Source organism: Coloeus monedula, assembly GCF_965178545.1.
Source record: "Coloeus monedula genome assembly, chromosome: 13".
In the NCBI taxonomy this organism is placed as follows: domain Eukaryota; kingdom Metazoa; phylum Chordata; class Aves; order Passeriformes; family Corvidae; genus Coloeus; species Coloeus monedula.
In genome coordinates, this window is record NC_138793.1 from 16,334,850 (window position 1) to 16,353,008 (window position 18,159).

Sequence of the window (18,159 nt, forward strand, 5' to 3'; positions counted from 1 at the left end):
CAGCTCTGAGACAAATGCCTCACCTCTACAACAGACTCTCAGGACAGGATTCCTTTGCTTTCTTCCTCAGCCTTACCATCCACCCCTCCTGTAGTTTTTAAGATCTCTACTGTCATAACACCAAGCAGAAATTCACCTGCATTATGATGGTTGGTTTTCAAAGTATCCTATTCTCTCTAACACCTTATTATTTTGTAATATATTTTATATAACTGAGAAAATATTTTTTGCTACTGTAAATATTTAAAAAACCCCAAACCCTAGAGTAGCTTGGTTTGAGTATGGGTTATAGTTGGTCCTTTTTCTTCCTGTACAGTTCCCATGATGCCACCATTTTCTGTAAGTTGGAGGATATAAAATGCAGGTTTCTGTTACCTGTAAATCTTGCATGTGTGATTCAGAGGAGGTGAATGAGCAGAAGACTCCTGACTGAAGGTTCATCTGCACTGTTCCCTCAGCTGTAGTCCTGAATGAAGCATTCCCTGATGGACAGCAGGAGGCTGCTGTGTTCAGCCCCGTCATAGTCCGAGGTAAGCATTTGCAAACAGCAGCATTCCGGTATTTCCAGAGGGGAGGATGTTGTTAATATCTAGAAACTAAATTTCTGTTCAGAGCGTTTAAAATCATGGAACAGTCAGATGTGTAAGATCCTTCTAGGGATAACAGTCATATTCCCGTCATAGGGATGGTTCTGCTTTAGATTAGGCTGTTATTTCAGGCTTTTCATCATGCAAAAGGGATTTGACTTACAGGCAAAAGTCAGGTATTTTGACAGACTGTACCTTTGGAAACTGACAAATGGTAGTCCAAAAGGCAGGATAAACTAACTCTTGATTGACAACACACTGAGAGGAAAGTGACAGTTTAGAGAGATAGGGAAGCCCCGTGTATTTTCAAACACATTCTTATGTGCTGTTGCTGAGAATTTTGCTGGCAGTGAAAGTGTTCCTGACTGGTTTGGGTTTAGTTCCTGAATTTCCTTCACTTGGAGAAATTGCATGCTGGCAAGCTGATTGTTTTCTGTCAGAACAATGCAGTTAGAGATTGATTTTCTTTCTGGCTCCAGGATTTGATAGTGAATCAGTCCTTTGGATGTTTGGACCTAAAACAATAGGAGAAGAATGTTGATTTAACTTTCAGGTGTTCCATCATAGCATTTTTGCATTGTTGTCAACAATTCACTTGTTTTGTTTTGGCACCTTTAATGCAGGAAGCACTTCTGGCTGATCCAGCCTGCAACTTTATTTCCTTTCCTTGAACAGGAATGGTGTTGTTCTTGAGAGAACTTAACACAAAAACAAGAAGCTGCTGTTTCCTCTGCTGGAAGAACCCAGTGTGTTCAAAGGCACATAACTTGATTAAGCTTATGATGGCTGAAGTGTCGTGTATTTGTTTCTTTGTGCTCTAGGCCTTTAGTCAGCAGCTTTTCTGGCCTTCTGCTGCAGGTCTTGTAGAATAATCTGTGGTGTGGTCTTTGTTCTTATATCAGGTGGTAGTAAAACCTGTCTAATCTGTCTGATTTGACAGTTTCAAAAAACACAGCAAAACTCTTACCTGGAGTGAAAAACTGGAAAGCATGGGAATAATGTTTATAGTTTTCCCTGCAACTTTTTTTTTATGTGGTCCTAAAAAACTGACTGTCTGCAATGGCTGCAACTTAAAATTAATGTGACAAACATGTTTGGCTTTAGTTACTGTTGGTAATGCATTAATGGTAATACATTAATTTTTCAGCTTTCTCATTGAAGCAGCATGATTTTCAGTTGTCTGAATGGAAGAAATTATCACCTTCTGGACTTTGAAAAATGTTTGTAGTTTCACAGATATAAATATGTTTGCATTTTCTATTTAGTGGTAAATGGGAATGAAACAAGCATGTATGAATTTCTTTATCTTGGGGCTGCTTGTGAAGGATGTTTTGTAGAGCTTGCATGTTATATCTAAACATGGAAAACAGGATTAGAAAATATTTCACCGTAGGGGGAAAGGTACAAAGAAGGGAAGAACATGGTCTATTAGAGGGATTTCTGTCCTGAGGGATTTATACTGCACTTGTGTAGCTGCAGCATCATGATCAAATAGAAGTTAGGACAAGTTACTACAACAAAAACAACCCCTGTTTCCTGCAAATTAAAAACCAAGATATAGAGCTTGACTCCAGACAGTCATTGGCTGAGATTTTCAGACAGAGTACTGAAAGAGATGAAAGTTGCATATTGTTGAAAGTATCAACAAAGACCTAGTTTGTAAGGTTTTAATAGTTTCTTTATAACTTTCCCATTTGACTTGCAGCAAAATACCAAATAGGTACAAAAATTACTGCCGTTTCAGATGGAAGTCTGTAGTTTGGGCCCTTTCTGGTGTAGGTGCTTACTTGGTTCACAGTTCAGTAGGTGACACTCCATTCCTCTCGAAGGGACTGTCTCTTGAAACTCAGATTTGCTGCCAGAAAAAGAGTGGTTCTTTAGCTCTGATGTCGAGATACCTGAAGAGGAACACAATAAAGAAACTGATGCTAGAAAACTACTAACAATTACATTTATGCACATATTTACTAATGAAATAAATCTAAAAAGACATTGAATTCCTCCATTTCTATGTTTTGCCAAATTAACAAGGAATGCATGGAAATGTTTATCTGAAGCTCAAGGGGATTTAGCAGTCTTTAAGATAAGAATATTGTTAAATGCCTTCTCCTTAAGGTTGGGTCATCACATGGAGTAGGGCATGGATTTAGGAATATTCCTAAAGTAAGGCATTGCTTTGGTTCTCAGCTGCATCAAACACCTTGTTACCATACTAGGCCAGCCATAGTCATTCAGAGTGAATCTAAAGGAAGAGGTTGCTCTTCATCCCCAGAATAAGCTCTTTAAAGCTCTAATGAATCTATCTTATGGCCAGGAGGAAACTAAACCTATGTGGTGGGAGCTGGCATTCATCAGCTTATAACTCTATTAATAGTATCTTCAAAACTACAAATATCCACAGTGCTCAGAAGGAAATTTTATTGTTTTCCTCAGTCTAACGAGCTTTAAAACAGCATGAGATTACAATATAGAAATGCTAGGTCAGTGTAGACAGCACTGCAGCTCCCCAGCATGACTGACTGGTGAGGAAGTCCAGAAAGCAGTGGAACCTCCTGTATTTTTATTATTCCTGACATTGTTGGTTAGAGAGCCTCGGATGTCATCGTGTTTAGTACACTGGTTTGGGTTTTTATGTGGAATCTGCACATGAGGACTGTTCTATTCAAAAGCAGTAGGATTAGAAATGGCTGCAGCACTTCCGTCTGGTGTGAGAGCACAGTGCCAGTGTGGGTGCTCGGGATCTTCTTGCAGGAGTGAGACCTTTGTGTGGCTTGAGATAAATGACAATTCATGAATTTCTATGTTGTGTCCCTTCACTTTATCATTCACAATGTCAGCTCCTTTTTCACCCTTCAGCTCTCTTGCTGTAGCCACAGGAAGCAATCTCAGCTAAAGTACCATTGAGCATCTTCTGAGAGATAATGGCTTTTGTGTTCTTCCAGGAAAGGTTTGAAGGATTCTTGGGAGTGCATCTCTCACATGTAGACATACTTATGAAGACTTAGTTTCAGAATCATTTGGACCAAACAGGTCAACCTGATTAATCTCTTTATCCCTTATGGCTGCTGGATTTTTCACATCTTGAAGGTTCCACACTCACTGTTCTTTTTTGTTGGTACATTCCTTATTTCACCTGGGAATGTTTGAACAGTGTAACTTGTTGTGTATTTCCATTTTAGTGCTGTGTGTTGTAAGATAACAGACTTGCTAAACTGGGTTGAAAATCTCTTCCTTTTCTGGAGCTGTATCAGCCTTCTGATTTTGATTGATTTTTTGTGGTCTTGGCTTCTTGACCTGTATGGTTGTCAGGGGATTGCGACATGTCTAAGCAGAACTGGCCATTGTGGCGTGTTTCGTTTGTTTTTGCAGCTGGAAGCTGGCGAGTGGATCACTTTTATCCTGAGATGATCAGGTTAATCTGACCTCTGGTGTGCTCCCTACTCTTCACACCTTCTCTTCACCATGAGTGCAAAAGTGATTGTGAAAATATCCTCAAATCTCTGTACAAGGATTTTGGAGTAGTGAGAGGTGACCTTTGATGTTTGCTGCCTGAAAACCAGCCAATCACAGATTATCCATATCCAATATGCATGGATATGGGAGAGCCTCGTATCTGGGAGCGGACACTGGGCTGAGGTGGTGGGAGCAGGAGAAGGAAGGGCTGTGAGGGAGCTCCCCAGAGAACAGGAATGGGAGAAATGACAGAACTGGGAGGCTTGGAGGCAAAAACACGAGAGAGCTGAAAGGGGTGAGGGAAGGAGGGAGCCTGTGCAGAGGTGTAAAAAGATGAATAGGAAGAGAGTATTGCATTTGAGAAGAATGGATATGAAATGACCAAGTAGAAGGAAAAGCTGTGAGAAAGGTGAAGAAAGGAACAAATTTAAAAAAAAAAAAAGTGATAAGACAAATCATTCTTAAAATATAAGGAATCTAAATAGTCACAGTGAATCACTGCCTGACCAGTAGAACTTTAACTATGAAAAAAAAAATAAAATCAAGTATGCAACAAGCTTATCTTTGGGTCTAAAGTCATGAACTAGTGCTACTGAGAACCATTTGCAGTGGTTATAACATGGCATGAAGACTGAGTCACGAGGACTTTTACCAGAAGATGGGATTTGGGGACATCCCTAAGTGCATTTTTTCAGATATTTGCGTGAAGAGCTGTGTTAAAACTTCTAGGACTGAAAGAGTCCCAGACCTGCTTGCTGTTACTTAATCCTTGTTAAGAAAATTCAATCCTTCTAAAAAGTGCAGAATTATTTATATAAGAAAAAGAAATGCTCTTTATAATTTTCTCCATAAATGTGATATGTTAGGGTATTTTTTTCTTTTTCACTGCCTTAACTGGGCTTTTTTTTAAGCTTTTTTTGCTCTCTCCCAAAGTCTTAAGCCAATCACTTAAGAGTCAACAGACACTTAATGCTTAATTAATAAAATTGTGTGTGAGCTTCATCATAGTCTAAGGCAGATTGACAAGGTCATGAACATAGGTAAACTCTTAAAATTCTATTTTCTTGTTAATGCCATGTCTTCATTTGGATCCCAATATTTAAAAGGAAAAACAACAAAACCAAAACCCTAGAAACCAATACCGAACCACAAAACACCTTTTCCAAGTGTCACATCTCTTGTTTAGCAGAACTTTCAGCCTGTTGGAATTTACTCACTGATCTTTGTTTGACATCAAATATCCCTGATATAACTATGAATCAAAGAACTTTCACTTTAATAGATAAAGACTGCATAATCTGGTTGGGTAAAGATAATATTTGATACAGAAATCAATACCATTGTTCTTTAACAAAATACTTAATTTTATATATATATATATATACACCTCAAACATGCTATCTAATTCTAATCTGGCACTTCTTGAGATGTGACTAAGATATTTTCTTGGGGAAATAAATAAAGTCTGAGTTAATCATCAATGTGGGAAGGTATTTTTAAAGTAGAAGCGTGGAAAACAGCTGTATCACGCAAGGCTTACAGACTGCCACTGTAAATACCATTGTCACCTTCATGTAGTCACCTTCATAAGATCATTAAACTCAGGGGTGATATTCTCATGTGATACCTACATAGTTCATCAGCTTCAGAGGAGCTGCACAAATGAGAGTAGAAGTTGACCTTTACAATTCATGCACTGAGTCACAACTTCATCTCCAAAACTGCTGTAACTGTAATGCACTTCGCCTTTACATCCATTTTATCTGCCTGCAATTCTCATTACTAAATATAAACCTGTTCTGGAAAGTTAAAGTGGACATGTGACAGTGGCCACTTTGGATAAGCCCCAGCACTCAGACACTCTGCCCTATTAATGGTTCCATTGTAGTTCTGCCTAATGCTCCCCAGCGCCGGTGTTTGCTTTCTCCTAGATTACCTGAACTTGAGACAATCAATAAATGCAGCAGGAGAAAGCTCCCCGTTCACTTTCTGCTACAGTTCTGCCTTTTTCTTTGCAAATCCTGTAACAAAACAGGACCCAACATTTCTATTCATTTAGCTGGAAATTCTCAAGCATCAGACGGATTTTAAATGCACTTTGGCACGGCGGAAATGTCAGGAGCACTCAGCTCATGTAGGCAAACAAGAGGCTGTCTTTAAAATTTTTGACGTCAGCTGGAAGATGCAGAGACAGGTCAACAAAGTGTTATTAGGACGATGTTAATTAGGACAAACCTTTATCCTGTGACCGTGCTATTTAAATCTGCAAAGGGAGAGGAATCTGGACAAATGAAAACGATGCCTGAGCACCATTTCCTAAGTCTGTTGACACTAATTGCAATGTGAGACCTTCTGCTCTTCTTGCCCTATAATAGAGCAACCCTGTATAGCTCTAGAATTTACAGAGAATTTCTCTCTGTTACTGCTGGCACCTTCAAAATTATCTTGTCATAAAAATACTACTTTCCAGCAAAAAATAGGTATTTCTTCAAAGAGTGTAGCTAGGTCAGTACTAATGATTTTTGTATCAGCTTGGTTTTGACAGTATTATTTAGAAAAGAGTCTTGAAAAATGTCCTTACCATAGTGCTATAAAAGCAGAGACAGATTAGACTTTGAAACTTAAGTGTTCAAAATTTTGTGAACTAAATTAAGATCGAGAGGGGGTGGTGGATGGCTGCCTACTACTGCATACATTAAACCATAGTTTCTCTGTGTGGTAGTGCTTACTCACTTCTAAGGATTTCAGCATTTGCTGTGTACAAATATTTACAGTAGGCAAACCCAAAATTTCTTTCTAGATTTCCTTTTACAAATGGTGCCTGATGCTTCCCATTTTTAACTCAAACCAGTTTCCACATCACAGAAGGATGCTCAAGGCTGCAGGCTATTTGAGGGGATGTCTGTGTGTATATTTGTTAAATTTCAATGCTTTAAACTTTCATTTGCTGCACCTGTCTTAAAATTCATCAGAGGAGGAAGACAAGCCTGGTAGTAAGGACACCCTCAGAAGTGAAAGGCATGAGTAAGAGTTCCTACAATTCACTTGGCACGTAAGCAAGAGTTAAAAGAAAGCAGCAGCATCCTCAGATTCAGTGAGACTTGTTGAGAATGTTGGGATTGAGAGAACAAAGTGAAAAATACCACTGTGAGGATTCTGGTGGTGTTTACATAATGACAGTGCTTGAGACAAGGCTGAGGTGCCCCTGTATGTCATGTTGCCTTGACCTGACTGGTCCAAAGCTTATTGTGTTGGTTTGGGTTTGGGTTTTTTTTTTCTTTCTTTTCACTGTATTTTCATGGGTTTTATGCTAATTTTTGGTTTACTACCTCTGAGGAATCTGTATTTTCAACTCAGTTACATGAACTACCTCACCTGCAATCACCAGAGAAGAAGGAAGTTGGGGTTTTGGTTCCATGAAATACCATGGTTGTGGAAGGAAAGAGGAGACCTGAGAAAGCCAAAAAGCAGGAGTATTACACAAGTTTATGATAAGAAGAAGTTGGGCAAGTAACACTACCAGAAGAGGGGAAGTGAAATTTTACAAAGGCACCCCAATTCTGTAAAGTACAGCAGAAGCTAAATTACTCCAAAGTTGTGTTCCCAGGCATACCACAAAAACATCCAGACCTGACTGAATGTGTAATTTGGTTTAAACCAATTTATCTTATTAGTGCTGGTAGTTTCACAATGGTTTAAAAATGCAAGGACTGTGTATATTAATGTAAAAAATAAAATTCTCTCTGCTTGATTTAAAGTGAAATGAACATCAGCAAAACCAAGTGTTAGTTCATTCAAAAATGTTCATTATGACAGAGAGAAATTACTGAAAAAAATTCAAAAGGCTGTAGCCTTAAAACCTGTTTGAACAATTATTTGAGTCTGTTCTTGTTCTCTCCCAAATTAGCATGAGCAGACAAAAAACAGACATGAGTTCATGTTGTTTTACTGAAATACTCATTTCTGTGAGGGAGACACAGGAAAGAGACCTTAAAAATTTTTCTCATAGTGTGTGTTAAAGGACGAGTAAAATAATTTTAAGATCCTGGGCTAATGAATTCAGATGTACTTATTTATGTTGTTAGTATTTGATTTTTCAAAACCTGTAATCAGGCTGTGAATGTGAGACAGTGGCACAATGAAACATAACGGTGTCAAATTTAACACCGATGGGCATAATTTTCCCTACTTAACAGTCATTAAAAAGATTTGGAAGCCAGCAGCAATAATCTAGGAATTATTTTCATGCTTATTAGTAAAGGAATTAAAGCTGATTGTTCTGATACGAGACAGCGGGTAACTTTTCCCTCTATTCTGGTGGCTTCTTTTTTTTTACTCTTATCAGGTTTACTTGTCCCATTCTTAATCTTAGCAGCCGCATTTCCACTGCCTAGGCTGTCAAAGGAACACCAAGTGCTGCAGATAAAGTGCTAGAGGTGTAAAAAGCTCCTGCTCAGAAGCTAAATCAGAATCACATGTCAACACAGTTTAGGCTCAGGCTCTGGCAGAATGGTAGGATCATTGTTTTTAATGCCATTTACTAATTAAAAACGAGTCCCAGATTACGGAAAGTCTGGAATGAAGCAGCTTACTAAAATGGTGGTTTAACTCCTTGAACTGGCTACACCAGAGTCTATCATTAAGCTGTAATTTATTTGAATATTGCTCAGCAGTTACCAAATGTTCTTCTGGCAAGAGGCAGCGCGGTTTGTGTTTCACACAATCATCCCCCCTTGTTTCGGCCGGAGCTGCTTTTACCCCCGATGGAGACGCGTGGCAGGACTGCGGCAGGTGTATTTTATTCGGCAGATGTACTGTAAACGCATTACAGCAGATTAGCTGGATTTCTTCCTTTAAATGTACACTGTGAGATCCAACTTGCAAGCCAGCTGTTTCTTATCGGCCCGTGTAATCTTCCCGAGCCCGGCTTTGCCTCTTGCTCTCGCAGCTATTTCTGTAACGGGATCGGACGAGCGAGAGCGCCGCTATGAATTTTAATGCTTCCACTGGGGAATCCCTGCCGCCTCCTCTTTTTGGATGAAATCCTCGAGGAAAGACCCAGAACAGAGCGAGGAGGAGGCGGAGGAGGAGGAGGAGGAGGAGGCGGAGGAGAACGGGAAGAAGAAGAAGAGAAGGGACAGCATAGAGGGAGAGAGCGGAAAGGGGGAGCCGCGGGGTTTAATTAGGGACCGTGGCGAGGCCGACACCGAGGCGGGCACTGGGGCGGGTGAGAGCCATGGGGAAGGAAGGATGGTTCTGGGCGTGTGTCGCTGCCTGACCGCGGCACGTCACCAGCGGCAGCAGCCGGAGCGCTGCGGTCCCGCCGCCGCCCCCGCGCATATGCACCCGCCGGCATCCCCCGGGGCCGGCCGCGACCTGGACATCGCCGAGGGCATCGCGCTGGGTTCGGGCGAGAGACAGAGCCCGCGGACCGGGCGGTAATACCGCCTCGCTATCCGCACGCCGCGGCCCGAGAGGAGGAGCCCCGGTGCCGCGACAGCCGCCGGCACCGCCGCCGCTCCTGCCGGCACCCCATGGATAAAGCGGGCTCGCTCCACAGCTCGGTGCCCGCGCCGCCGCCCCGGCTCTACCTGCCGCGCAACTTCAGCTGCAGCGCCTGCCTCTATGGCAGCCTGGCCGAGCAGTGCAGGGCGGGCTGCAGCCCCGACGGCGACGCCGCGCCCACGCCCGTGGTTCTGGAGGCGGCAGGCGAGAAGCCGCCGCCGACCCGCGGCCGGGAGCCCACGCTGCCCGCCGTGCCCCCCAGCCCCACGCAGCGCCGCCGCGCCAAATCGCTGCCAACGCCCGGCGACCGCAGCCTGCGCCCCGCGCTGCAGCAGAGCCCGTCGCGCCGCAAGACCGTGCGGTTCGCCGACTCGCTGGGGCTGGAGCTCACCTCCGTGCACCTCTTCTGCGAGGCCGACCTGCCGCGGGTGCCGCTGCCCGCGCCGCCGACGCCGCGCCCCGCCGACCTCCTCAAGACCAGGAAGCCGCCGGCGCTGGGGGACCTGGAGCCGGTGCTGTTCGGGCCGCCGCCGCCGCTGCTGGAGCCGCTGTTCCCGCCGCATCCCGGCGCCAGCCCCGGCTTCGCGGAGCGGGTGCGGCAGCACAAGGTGAGGCTGGAGTGGGTGCGGGCAGAGCCGGTGGGGCTGCGCGGGGCCGTGCGCGTCCTCAACCTCGCCTACGAGAAGGTCGTGTCGGTGCGCTACACGCTCAATGGCTGGGCCAGCTGCGCCGAGGCTGCCGCCACGTACCAGCCGCCCGGGCCGGCCGACGGCATCACCGACCGCTTCGCCTTCCTGCTGCCCGTGGGTGCCGCCGCCGCCGAGGCCACGCTGGAGTTCGCCGTCCGCTACCGCGTCGCCGGCGCCGAGTACTGGGACAACAACGAGGGCAAAAACTACCGGCTGCGGGGCCGGCAGCGCGTCCCGCCCCCCGACGGGCCCCCGCAGGACCCCGACAACTCCGCCTGGATCCACTTCATCTGAGGCGGGGGCAACGCGGAGCCCGCGCAGGGTCGGGGGGACCCGTCCCGGGGGAGCTCGGCGCCCTCCCCCCGGCGCCTGCCCCGGGGCCTCCCCGCGAGCCGCCCGGAGGAGTTTTCCCGAGTTCTGTTTACAGAGGGGTAATTTGTGTTTTCTGTGTCACTAGCGGTGACGGGGGGAATCCTGGCTCGCCTTCCAGGCGCTCACGGGGTGTGGGCACGGAGGCCGGGCGTGGGTTCCCCCTCAGTGTCCTGAGCACTGTGGCTTCCACCAAAGCAGTGGCTGCCGGCCGGGCTCCGGTGACAGGGGCCGAGGAATGTGCGAGGAATGTGCCGGTCAGGACCGGAATCCGCAGGTGAGTGCACATCCTCCCGGCCCCGGAGGTCAGGCTGAGCTGCTGTTACCTCAGCAGGTAACGCGGAGGGCACTGCCATAGGGCATCCCTCCGTCCTATTCGCCTAATCCTGCTCAAGCAAAGCCCGGCTCCGGCGAGGGGCTGGATCCGCCCTCAGCGCCTCGCTGACCCACTCGTGTTAATTGTCCCGCGGGGTCAAGGGCCTGATAGAGCAGGCCAAGAGACAGGTTATGGTTTTGAACCCAAAAAGACAAGAGTACAGATGTCCCAAGGCACAGCTGTGTTTCATTGTGCGTGAAAATGTTCATTTTAAAGCAAAGGTGGTTTTTTGGTTTTTTTTCATTTTGAACCCTCTTTCAGGTATTTAAACATAGTTAGAAAAAAACCAGTATCACATCCTATGTGAAACACAACTCACCGGGAGATTTTTAAAAAGAAAGTGTTTTGGTTTAGAATTCGCGTGGTACGTTGATGGAAAAGTTTGTCAGGATCTAGTGTTTGTTTTGGTAGGATTGGTCCCACAAAGCTGCTTGTGTTTAGGTCAGCAGGAAAGTCGTGGAATTGCACCAAAGGAAGGAGAGACGGCAAGAGTTGAATCTGTAATTCTAGTCTGCATTACAAGCAACACCTTCATTTTTATTCCTGTTAAGAGTTTAATTAAACAGTATCAGTGCAGGAGCCAGATTTCTGAATTTCCTGCTCCAAATCCTTCATAATAATTTCAGTAAGAGATGGATTTCACAAAACTGGTGAGGTTTAATCAGACAAATCAAAGAAAGTTCTACCTTGCCATATAAAATATATCAATCAAAATTACACAGCATAGTGACTTCTGCATTCAAAGGTATGTTTTAAATTATATTAGCACTAAACACAGCATTTTCCTTTTTAAACTTGCTTTTTCAGGAGTTCAGCTGAATACAGGTTGTGCTGGTGCCAAATCTGGGTGCTAATTTTCCAGGGTTGAGGCATGTGTGTGTTTGCTGGAGAGGGGCCTCTGCAAATATGACTTCTGAGAGTGGTAAAGCCATGTCAGTGTGATTTTCTGGTTATGAAGGGCTGTAAGATCAGGCCTTTAAGATCTTGGATTTTCTGTAGGTTGTTCTGGAATTAAATGTAAATTTTTACACTGCATTTTTATGTTTCTTGAAAGGGTTAAGCATCCCAAGCAGCTTGAGTAATGTCTGGAGTAATGAGTTCTCACAGAACCTTTTGACATCGGTGAGAATTGAGAGCAGTTTTGTCTCCTGAGGGTCTGATTCAGTCAGAATAATTAAACCCATACATTCTGGGGGAAAAAAAAGAGGTCTGGAAACTCGATGGGAAAAGAATATTTAATTTCATTTCTGTAGATTACTGGTTCTGATTTAATGGAAGTAGTAGCAAGGCTGCTTTCTGTAGTATGGGTAGCTTGGTTTTAATTTCCCAGTCAGTGTTCTAATCCCTGTGCTTTTAATGAAACAGAACTTAACCAAAATACACTGTCAGTATCTTCTACTGAGTATTTCACAATTTAGTATATTAAGGTCCCCATCTTGTAATACAGTAATCTTGTAAGTTGCTAGAACACATTTATAAAGCTAGAATAACACAACTAGGGTCTTAAAATGTTTGTGATTAAAACATATTAAGTGGTGTATTTGATAAAGAAAGCCCAAGTGTCTTTTAGTTGAATTTATGCTTTTTGTAAGAGCCTTAATACTGGAGAGAAGGAAGAGGACTTGTCTCCATTTGAAAGCACTTTGAAATCTGCTAGAAGTATAGAAAACCATCATTTATTTATATGTTGTAGCTTTTCAAAAGCTTGGCCTTTTTAACCAACAGAGTAAACCAACAGCTGTTATGTGGACTGAAAATGCTTGGAGAAAAAAGTAGTTTCTATGCATTTTAGAGCAACTGATGCTGCAACTTTGCTTATGAAGTTTTAGCAAGATTTCCTGTTTATTGTTTCAATGGCTTTGAAAACACAGACAGTGCTAAAGAACATTTTTAACACTGAAAAATTCTAGAACTCCAAAATTATTTTCTAGTGATTGGCAGTTTTCATTAACATTTGATTTGTGCAGTTTCTGCAGGTTTCTAAAAATTCTCTACAAGTCTCTAAAAAAGTTTTAAAATCTCCTTCTTGCACCTATGTCTTAAACACTTTCAATTTGGATTACCTAAATGGATGTACATGCATCAAGTGCTCAAGGAGGTTGTTGTATTACACTTTATTTTTTATCATAACTTACGTGAACTTACTATTGTTCTTGGCTGGAATTTTGCAGGCAGAATTGGGCTATGGCTTTGTAATACTGTTCAGATATTATTGTTCTTACATTTATGGCCGCCTTTGCCAAGCACAAATCTGAGTATTAAACGTTTTGAAGTTGTAGCATACCAGGACAGTGTTTTGCACGACAGTTTCCTAAGCTTTCAAGCGGTTAATCCTGACCTCAACCTGAATTTTGTGAGTAACTTTATGGGCTTGATCAGAGATTATTGATGGTACATATGCAAGTCCAGTAAAAGACATAGTCTTGTAGAAGATTTAGAGACAAATCCATTGTAATGCCTGGAAAGGGAAGGCTGCACCCAGCCAGCTTTGACCTGGGAATGCTATTGATGAAGTCTGTGGAAGGAGATCGAGGTGTTTTCATAGAAATTATCAGTGGCATATGCCAAAGCTGCACTACTTTGATTACACATTTGCATTTCTGTCACATGAATTTATCTCCAAGAAACGTTTATTCATATTTCCACACACATGTTCAGTTGCAATGGCTGTATTTTTCCACTGGCAGCATTCATGTAGTTTTCAATCCATTAGATTTCAATCTGATACCATCCATGCCATCTAATACTTGCTAGAAGCATTGTGATAAGTGGAAATGAAATAAAAACATCAAATTATGTTTGTATAATACATAAACAATGACTTTGAGGAGAAAAACCTGTGTTGAAGGGGGTCATTTTTAATTTGGCAGGACACCAATCATTTTATTGGGAGCATGAGCCAAACAACTTTTTAAAATTATATTTCTAAATAATATTGTTCAAGAAAAAGAAGTTTCACAAGCAAAGTTAAATATTTGAAAATTTTCAAGCCTATCTGTTTCTGGAAAAAATGTTTTCATTTGCAGGATTGGAGTTCATGCCACCTCACACTCCAAGTGATACCGGAATAGTTTAGGCAAGGCAATAATCCTTAGGTTGTGTACTTCACTTGTAAATGAATTATTCATTGCTTATGTCTCTGCAGATGTAAAAATGTGTCTGTCATTTATGGTGCAAAGTTGCAGCTTTATGAAATGTGCCATGTTATTTTATGTGCACTATAATGTGGATTTATACAGTGAGTCGAGTTGTACTGTATGTCTGATAGACATGGATGTTTGCTGCTTCCCGCTGGAACTGGCAGGGGTTTTGCATGTGATTCTATGCCTTCTATGGTAATATTTTGAAAATTTACCCTAATTATCAGAAATCCTAAAATGAATCAGAACTGTTAAGTGATTGTAAATGGAATTTCAGCTAGCTAAACATATTATTTATTAGCATTAAATCAGTTACTGAAGCTGTTCTACTTATGTTCACTAAACGTATATAATTCCAGGTAAATTAAGTTTTTTCTCCTTTTACCACTTGCAAGTAACTTTTTGATGTGAATGTGTGTGCCTCAGTATCTCAGTAAACAACAGAGTAAGTGCACACTGTTGTTTCAGCAGATGTGAGGGCAAATGTATCACTTGAATGAACAAATGTCTGTCCATGAATAAGCATCATCCCTTTACAGATACATGAAATGTTTTTCCATAATGCCAACAGGCAAGCAGCTGCTAATTTTAATGTAAAGTAACCTGCAGAAATACTCAGAATCTGATTTTTTGAACAGCTTATGTATTAAAATTTTTATGTGCCTTTCAGCATTTCCTAGAAATGAAGCTCACATGTTCCTTAGCTCTCCCACCAGAAGCCCAATAATTAATTTGTCATTAAAATGAAATTTTTTGCAAAAATATAATAATCTTAATTCCTGGCACATTTTTAACTGTGCCAGAAATCCTGTATCTATAGCAGCCAGAGAAATCTGATAATATTTTCCCATATTACTGTGAAAAAAATGTCAGAAATATGTCTCCTTGGTACACCTCTACATTTATGTAGTTAAGTAAAAAAGAAACCCATTGTGACTATAGTTAATATAACAGAATATATTTATTGTATATATTCACCTCTTGCACAAATATTCTAAATATATATTCTATCTGAAACCAGAAGTTCTAGTTTTCTATGAAATCTGTTTGTGGAGACCTGGCCTTTTCAAATTTTACTGTTATTTATCTGATGCTGCATAATGCACATCGTTAAAACTTTTGGACGGATTTAATCTGCCTGCAGAGTTTGTATCAGGAAACAAAAGTGCTCACTGCAAGGAATATCTGAAGTAAATTACTTTTACCTTCCAGCTATTCTGCATGGCTTTTTGGCAAACCCTCAGTAATTATGTTTCCTGTAGGTACTTCATGTGCACATGTTTGGAGTAAATGGAAGGATTACTTAATGGAATGGAAGTATTTTTGAGCACTGAAATTAAGGATTTTCCAACATAAATAGTTCAAGGCAAGAAGTAAATATAGTCAATATTGCTGTAAAACAAAGCCCGCTGGCCTTATGTAGAGCTGATCAGTATTTTGTTTAAAACAGAAGGTGATGGCGTATTTCAAAATTCAACATGTTCAGGGAAACACACCTGCTTCAATTTTCTCAGGTTCAGCCAATAGGAGAGAATTGCCCCAAAATAAAGAAGTGGTGAGAGTATTTCCTTACATCTGTGTATGGACTTGAATGTAGGTCTTCCATGAGCAAAGTGGATACTGAGCTATAAACCACTGGCTATTGCTTGGAGTTTTTCTTTATCCAAGTTATAAATACTATTTTAAAATTACTTCACAGAAAGGATTTTTGACCCTGGATTTCCCCACCTGGTGTGAATATCCTCTTCATTCAGTCACTGGCTTTTGCTTGAGGCCTCTGTTGTTGAGGAAAGATTTGATTTTATTTTTATGCTACATAGGAAGATTATTTTACATTAGATTTTTGGAGGGGAAAGCAGGGAAATTTTTTCCTTGCGATTTTCATGTTCTAGTTATTAAACAATAGCATGAAGTATAAAAATTGCTTGAAATTACATATGCACTAGTGATTCCAAAGAGTATAGCTAAGAATAATGTCAAGTGTGAGATGTGCTTTTTAAAAAACATACATGCTTTGATCTAGAATGGCAGGGAGAAAGTCCTAGTCTCCAGTGCAAGCTATTAATGCCAGGGATTTCTTTCTATGCAATTCTATGGTGCACCTGTTTTTATAGGGATTAACTTGATTGGTGTCGTTCGTGTGTCACTGTGTTGTGTGTAGAATATTCAGTTTAAAGTGTCATTAAGGAAACTGTGTGTCTTAAATGGTGTTATAACTTCAGGCTCTTTTTGTCCAACCTGACTTCACTAAATCATAAGAAACTCCTCTGAATAACAATAATAAGACAATATTTCATAAAATTGCATAATCAAGTCTCACATGTTACACTTATCACCTTCTAGGACAAAAGTTGTGTTACTGTTGTGAGTTTTAAAATGTTTGTATTTCTGTATTTTAAAACAAAAAGCCAAATTGTACTACACTTTTAACTCAAAGAGCTAATAAGGGTGTTTTTAAAGCTGATTGAAAGTAGACAAACTAAAATTGGCTGGGGTTACTTGTGTGTCAAGTTTCTGAACTGTGGTATAACAAATGTTTGTGTACCTCCTTCATGGGGGGGCACCCTGGGTGCAAAATCTGCCAATATCTGGGCACAAATCCATTTTGCACTGCAGGAAAATTGCTGTGACAGAGAATTGATGTTCTTGGAGAGGTTTGAACAAACTCCTCCCTTGCAGTGTTACACAAATTGAGGTTCTGTCTGTTGAAGAGTGTTCTTCAACATGCAGGTTTTTATTACTGTTTCTTTGATTTACTGTGACTTCGTTCTGAAAAAAAATTGTTACTTAACTCTGTACTTGACTAGTAAATTACTTTTGGTTGTAGTGTCTTCTGCAATGTTTATATTTCACCAAATAATGTTTGTTTCTAATGTTTGTAAAAGTTAATGTAATATCACCAAAAGTCAAAATCAACATTTTCTAATAATGCCTTGTAATTTACCTAGCCTTACAGTATTTCAGAAAATTTTCCACCAAAACTGCATCTAGTCACTGCTTGTCACAATTATAAAAGAGATATATTTATAAACCTGTAGCTTCTAGCTGCCATTAAAGATTAATGGGACAAATCATGAGCATGTGGTGACTATAAAACTATTTTTTTTCTTAAACTGACAAACCATGATGTCTTTTTTTGTTGAGGATCTGAAGCAGTGATGTTTCAAAGTGCATGCATCACTGTGCATGTTGTGATGTACCTGCAAATCTGAGACAAATACCTGATATTTGGGGCACTTTTCCCAGCCAGCCTGTCCCGAGGGTGTCTCTACTGAGTGTTCTCTGTGGACGTTGCTGGATGAGTTCTGCTGGGGGGATGGGATGGGATGGGATGGGATGGGATGGGATGGGATGGGATGGGATGGGATGGGATGGGATGGGATGGGATGATCAGTGGGTGTAAATGTATGTGGCTGTTTTTATTGTCTTGTTTCAATAGCACCATTTCAGCCCCGTTTTAGCATTCTGTGGTTGAGGAAGGGCTGCCTGAACTGCAGAGTTGAGGCTGTCCCAGTATCAGCTAAATGATCCCAAGTACTCTTCCAAATATTCTTTCTCTGTTCATTCCCAGCTTCAAAATATTTGTTTCTTGAATTGTTACAATGTGCTGCTATTCAATATTTCAGTGTACTCAGCATCTTCTCTTGCAATGCTAAGAACAGTTTTCAACATTTCTTTAACTAACACTTTTTAAGGCTTTTTTAAGAATACAGATAAAAGCCATATAGCCTCAAGGAGAAAAAATGTTCTGTGTTCTCATGTAATTGGTACAATTTATTTTTCTGTTCTCTTTCAGAAACATCTGCTTAGCTGTCTCATTATTAATAATTTTTTTGTATGTATGTGTTTCATTGGAAGGGCAAAGTATTTAATTAATATTAGCTCTAGATTTCTTTTTTTTTTTTTTTCTAGAGGGAATGTTTTGTGATTTACCATCCATCTAATCTTTCTGTTCAAGTAAAAATGAACTCTTAGTGCACATAAGTTACAGAATCTAGAGCTGTTTTCTTAAGATACCATTATATAAAGAGTAGACTGCG

At 41.3% G+C, this 18,159-nt stretch overlaps 1 protein-coding gene across 1 annotated transcript; it reads left to right on the forward strand.

Moving 5' to 3' along the window:
• The first annotated feature begins 9,442 nt into the window (after positions 1-9,442).
• LOC309577891 (protein phosphatase 1 regulatory subunit 3E-like) lies at positions 9,443-17,161 on the forward strand. The gene has a single exon (XM_082290163.1). The coding sequence runs from the start codon at positions 9,575-9,577 to the stop codon at positions 10,526-10,528; it is 954 nt and encodes a 317-aa protein (XP_082146289.1). The 5' UTR covers positions 9,443-9,574; the 3' UTR covers positions 10,529-17,161.
• The last annotated feature ends 998 nt before the right edge of the window (positions 17,162-18,159 follow it).

Excerpts from the sequence above, each read along its gene's own strand:
- LOC309577891 (XM_082290163.1), top strand. The coding sequence starts at position 9,575 with ATGGATAAAGCGGGCTCGCTCCACAGCTCGGTGCCCGCGCCGCCGCCC.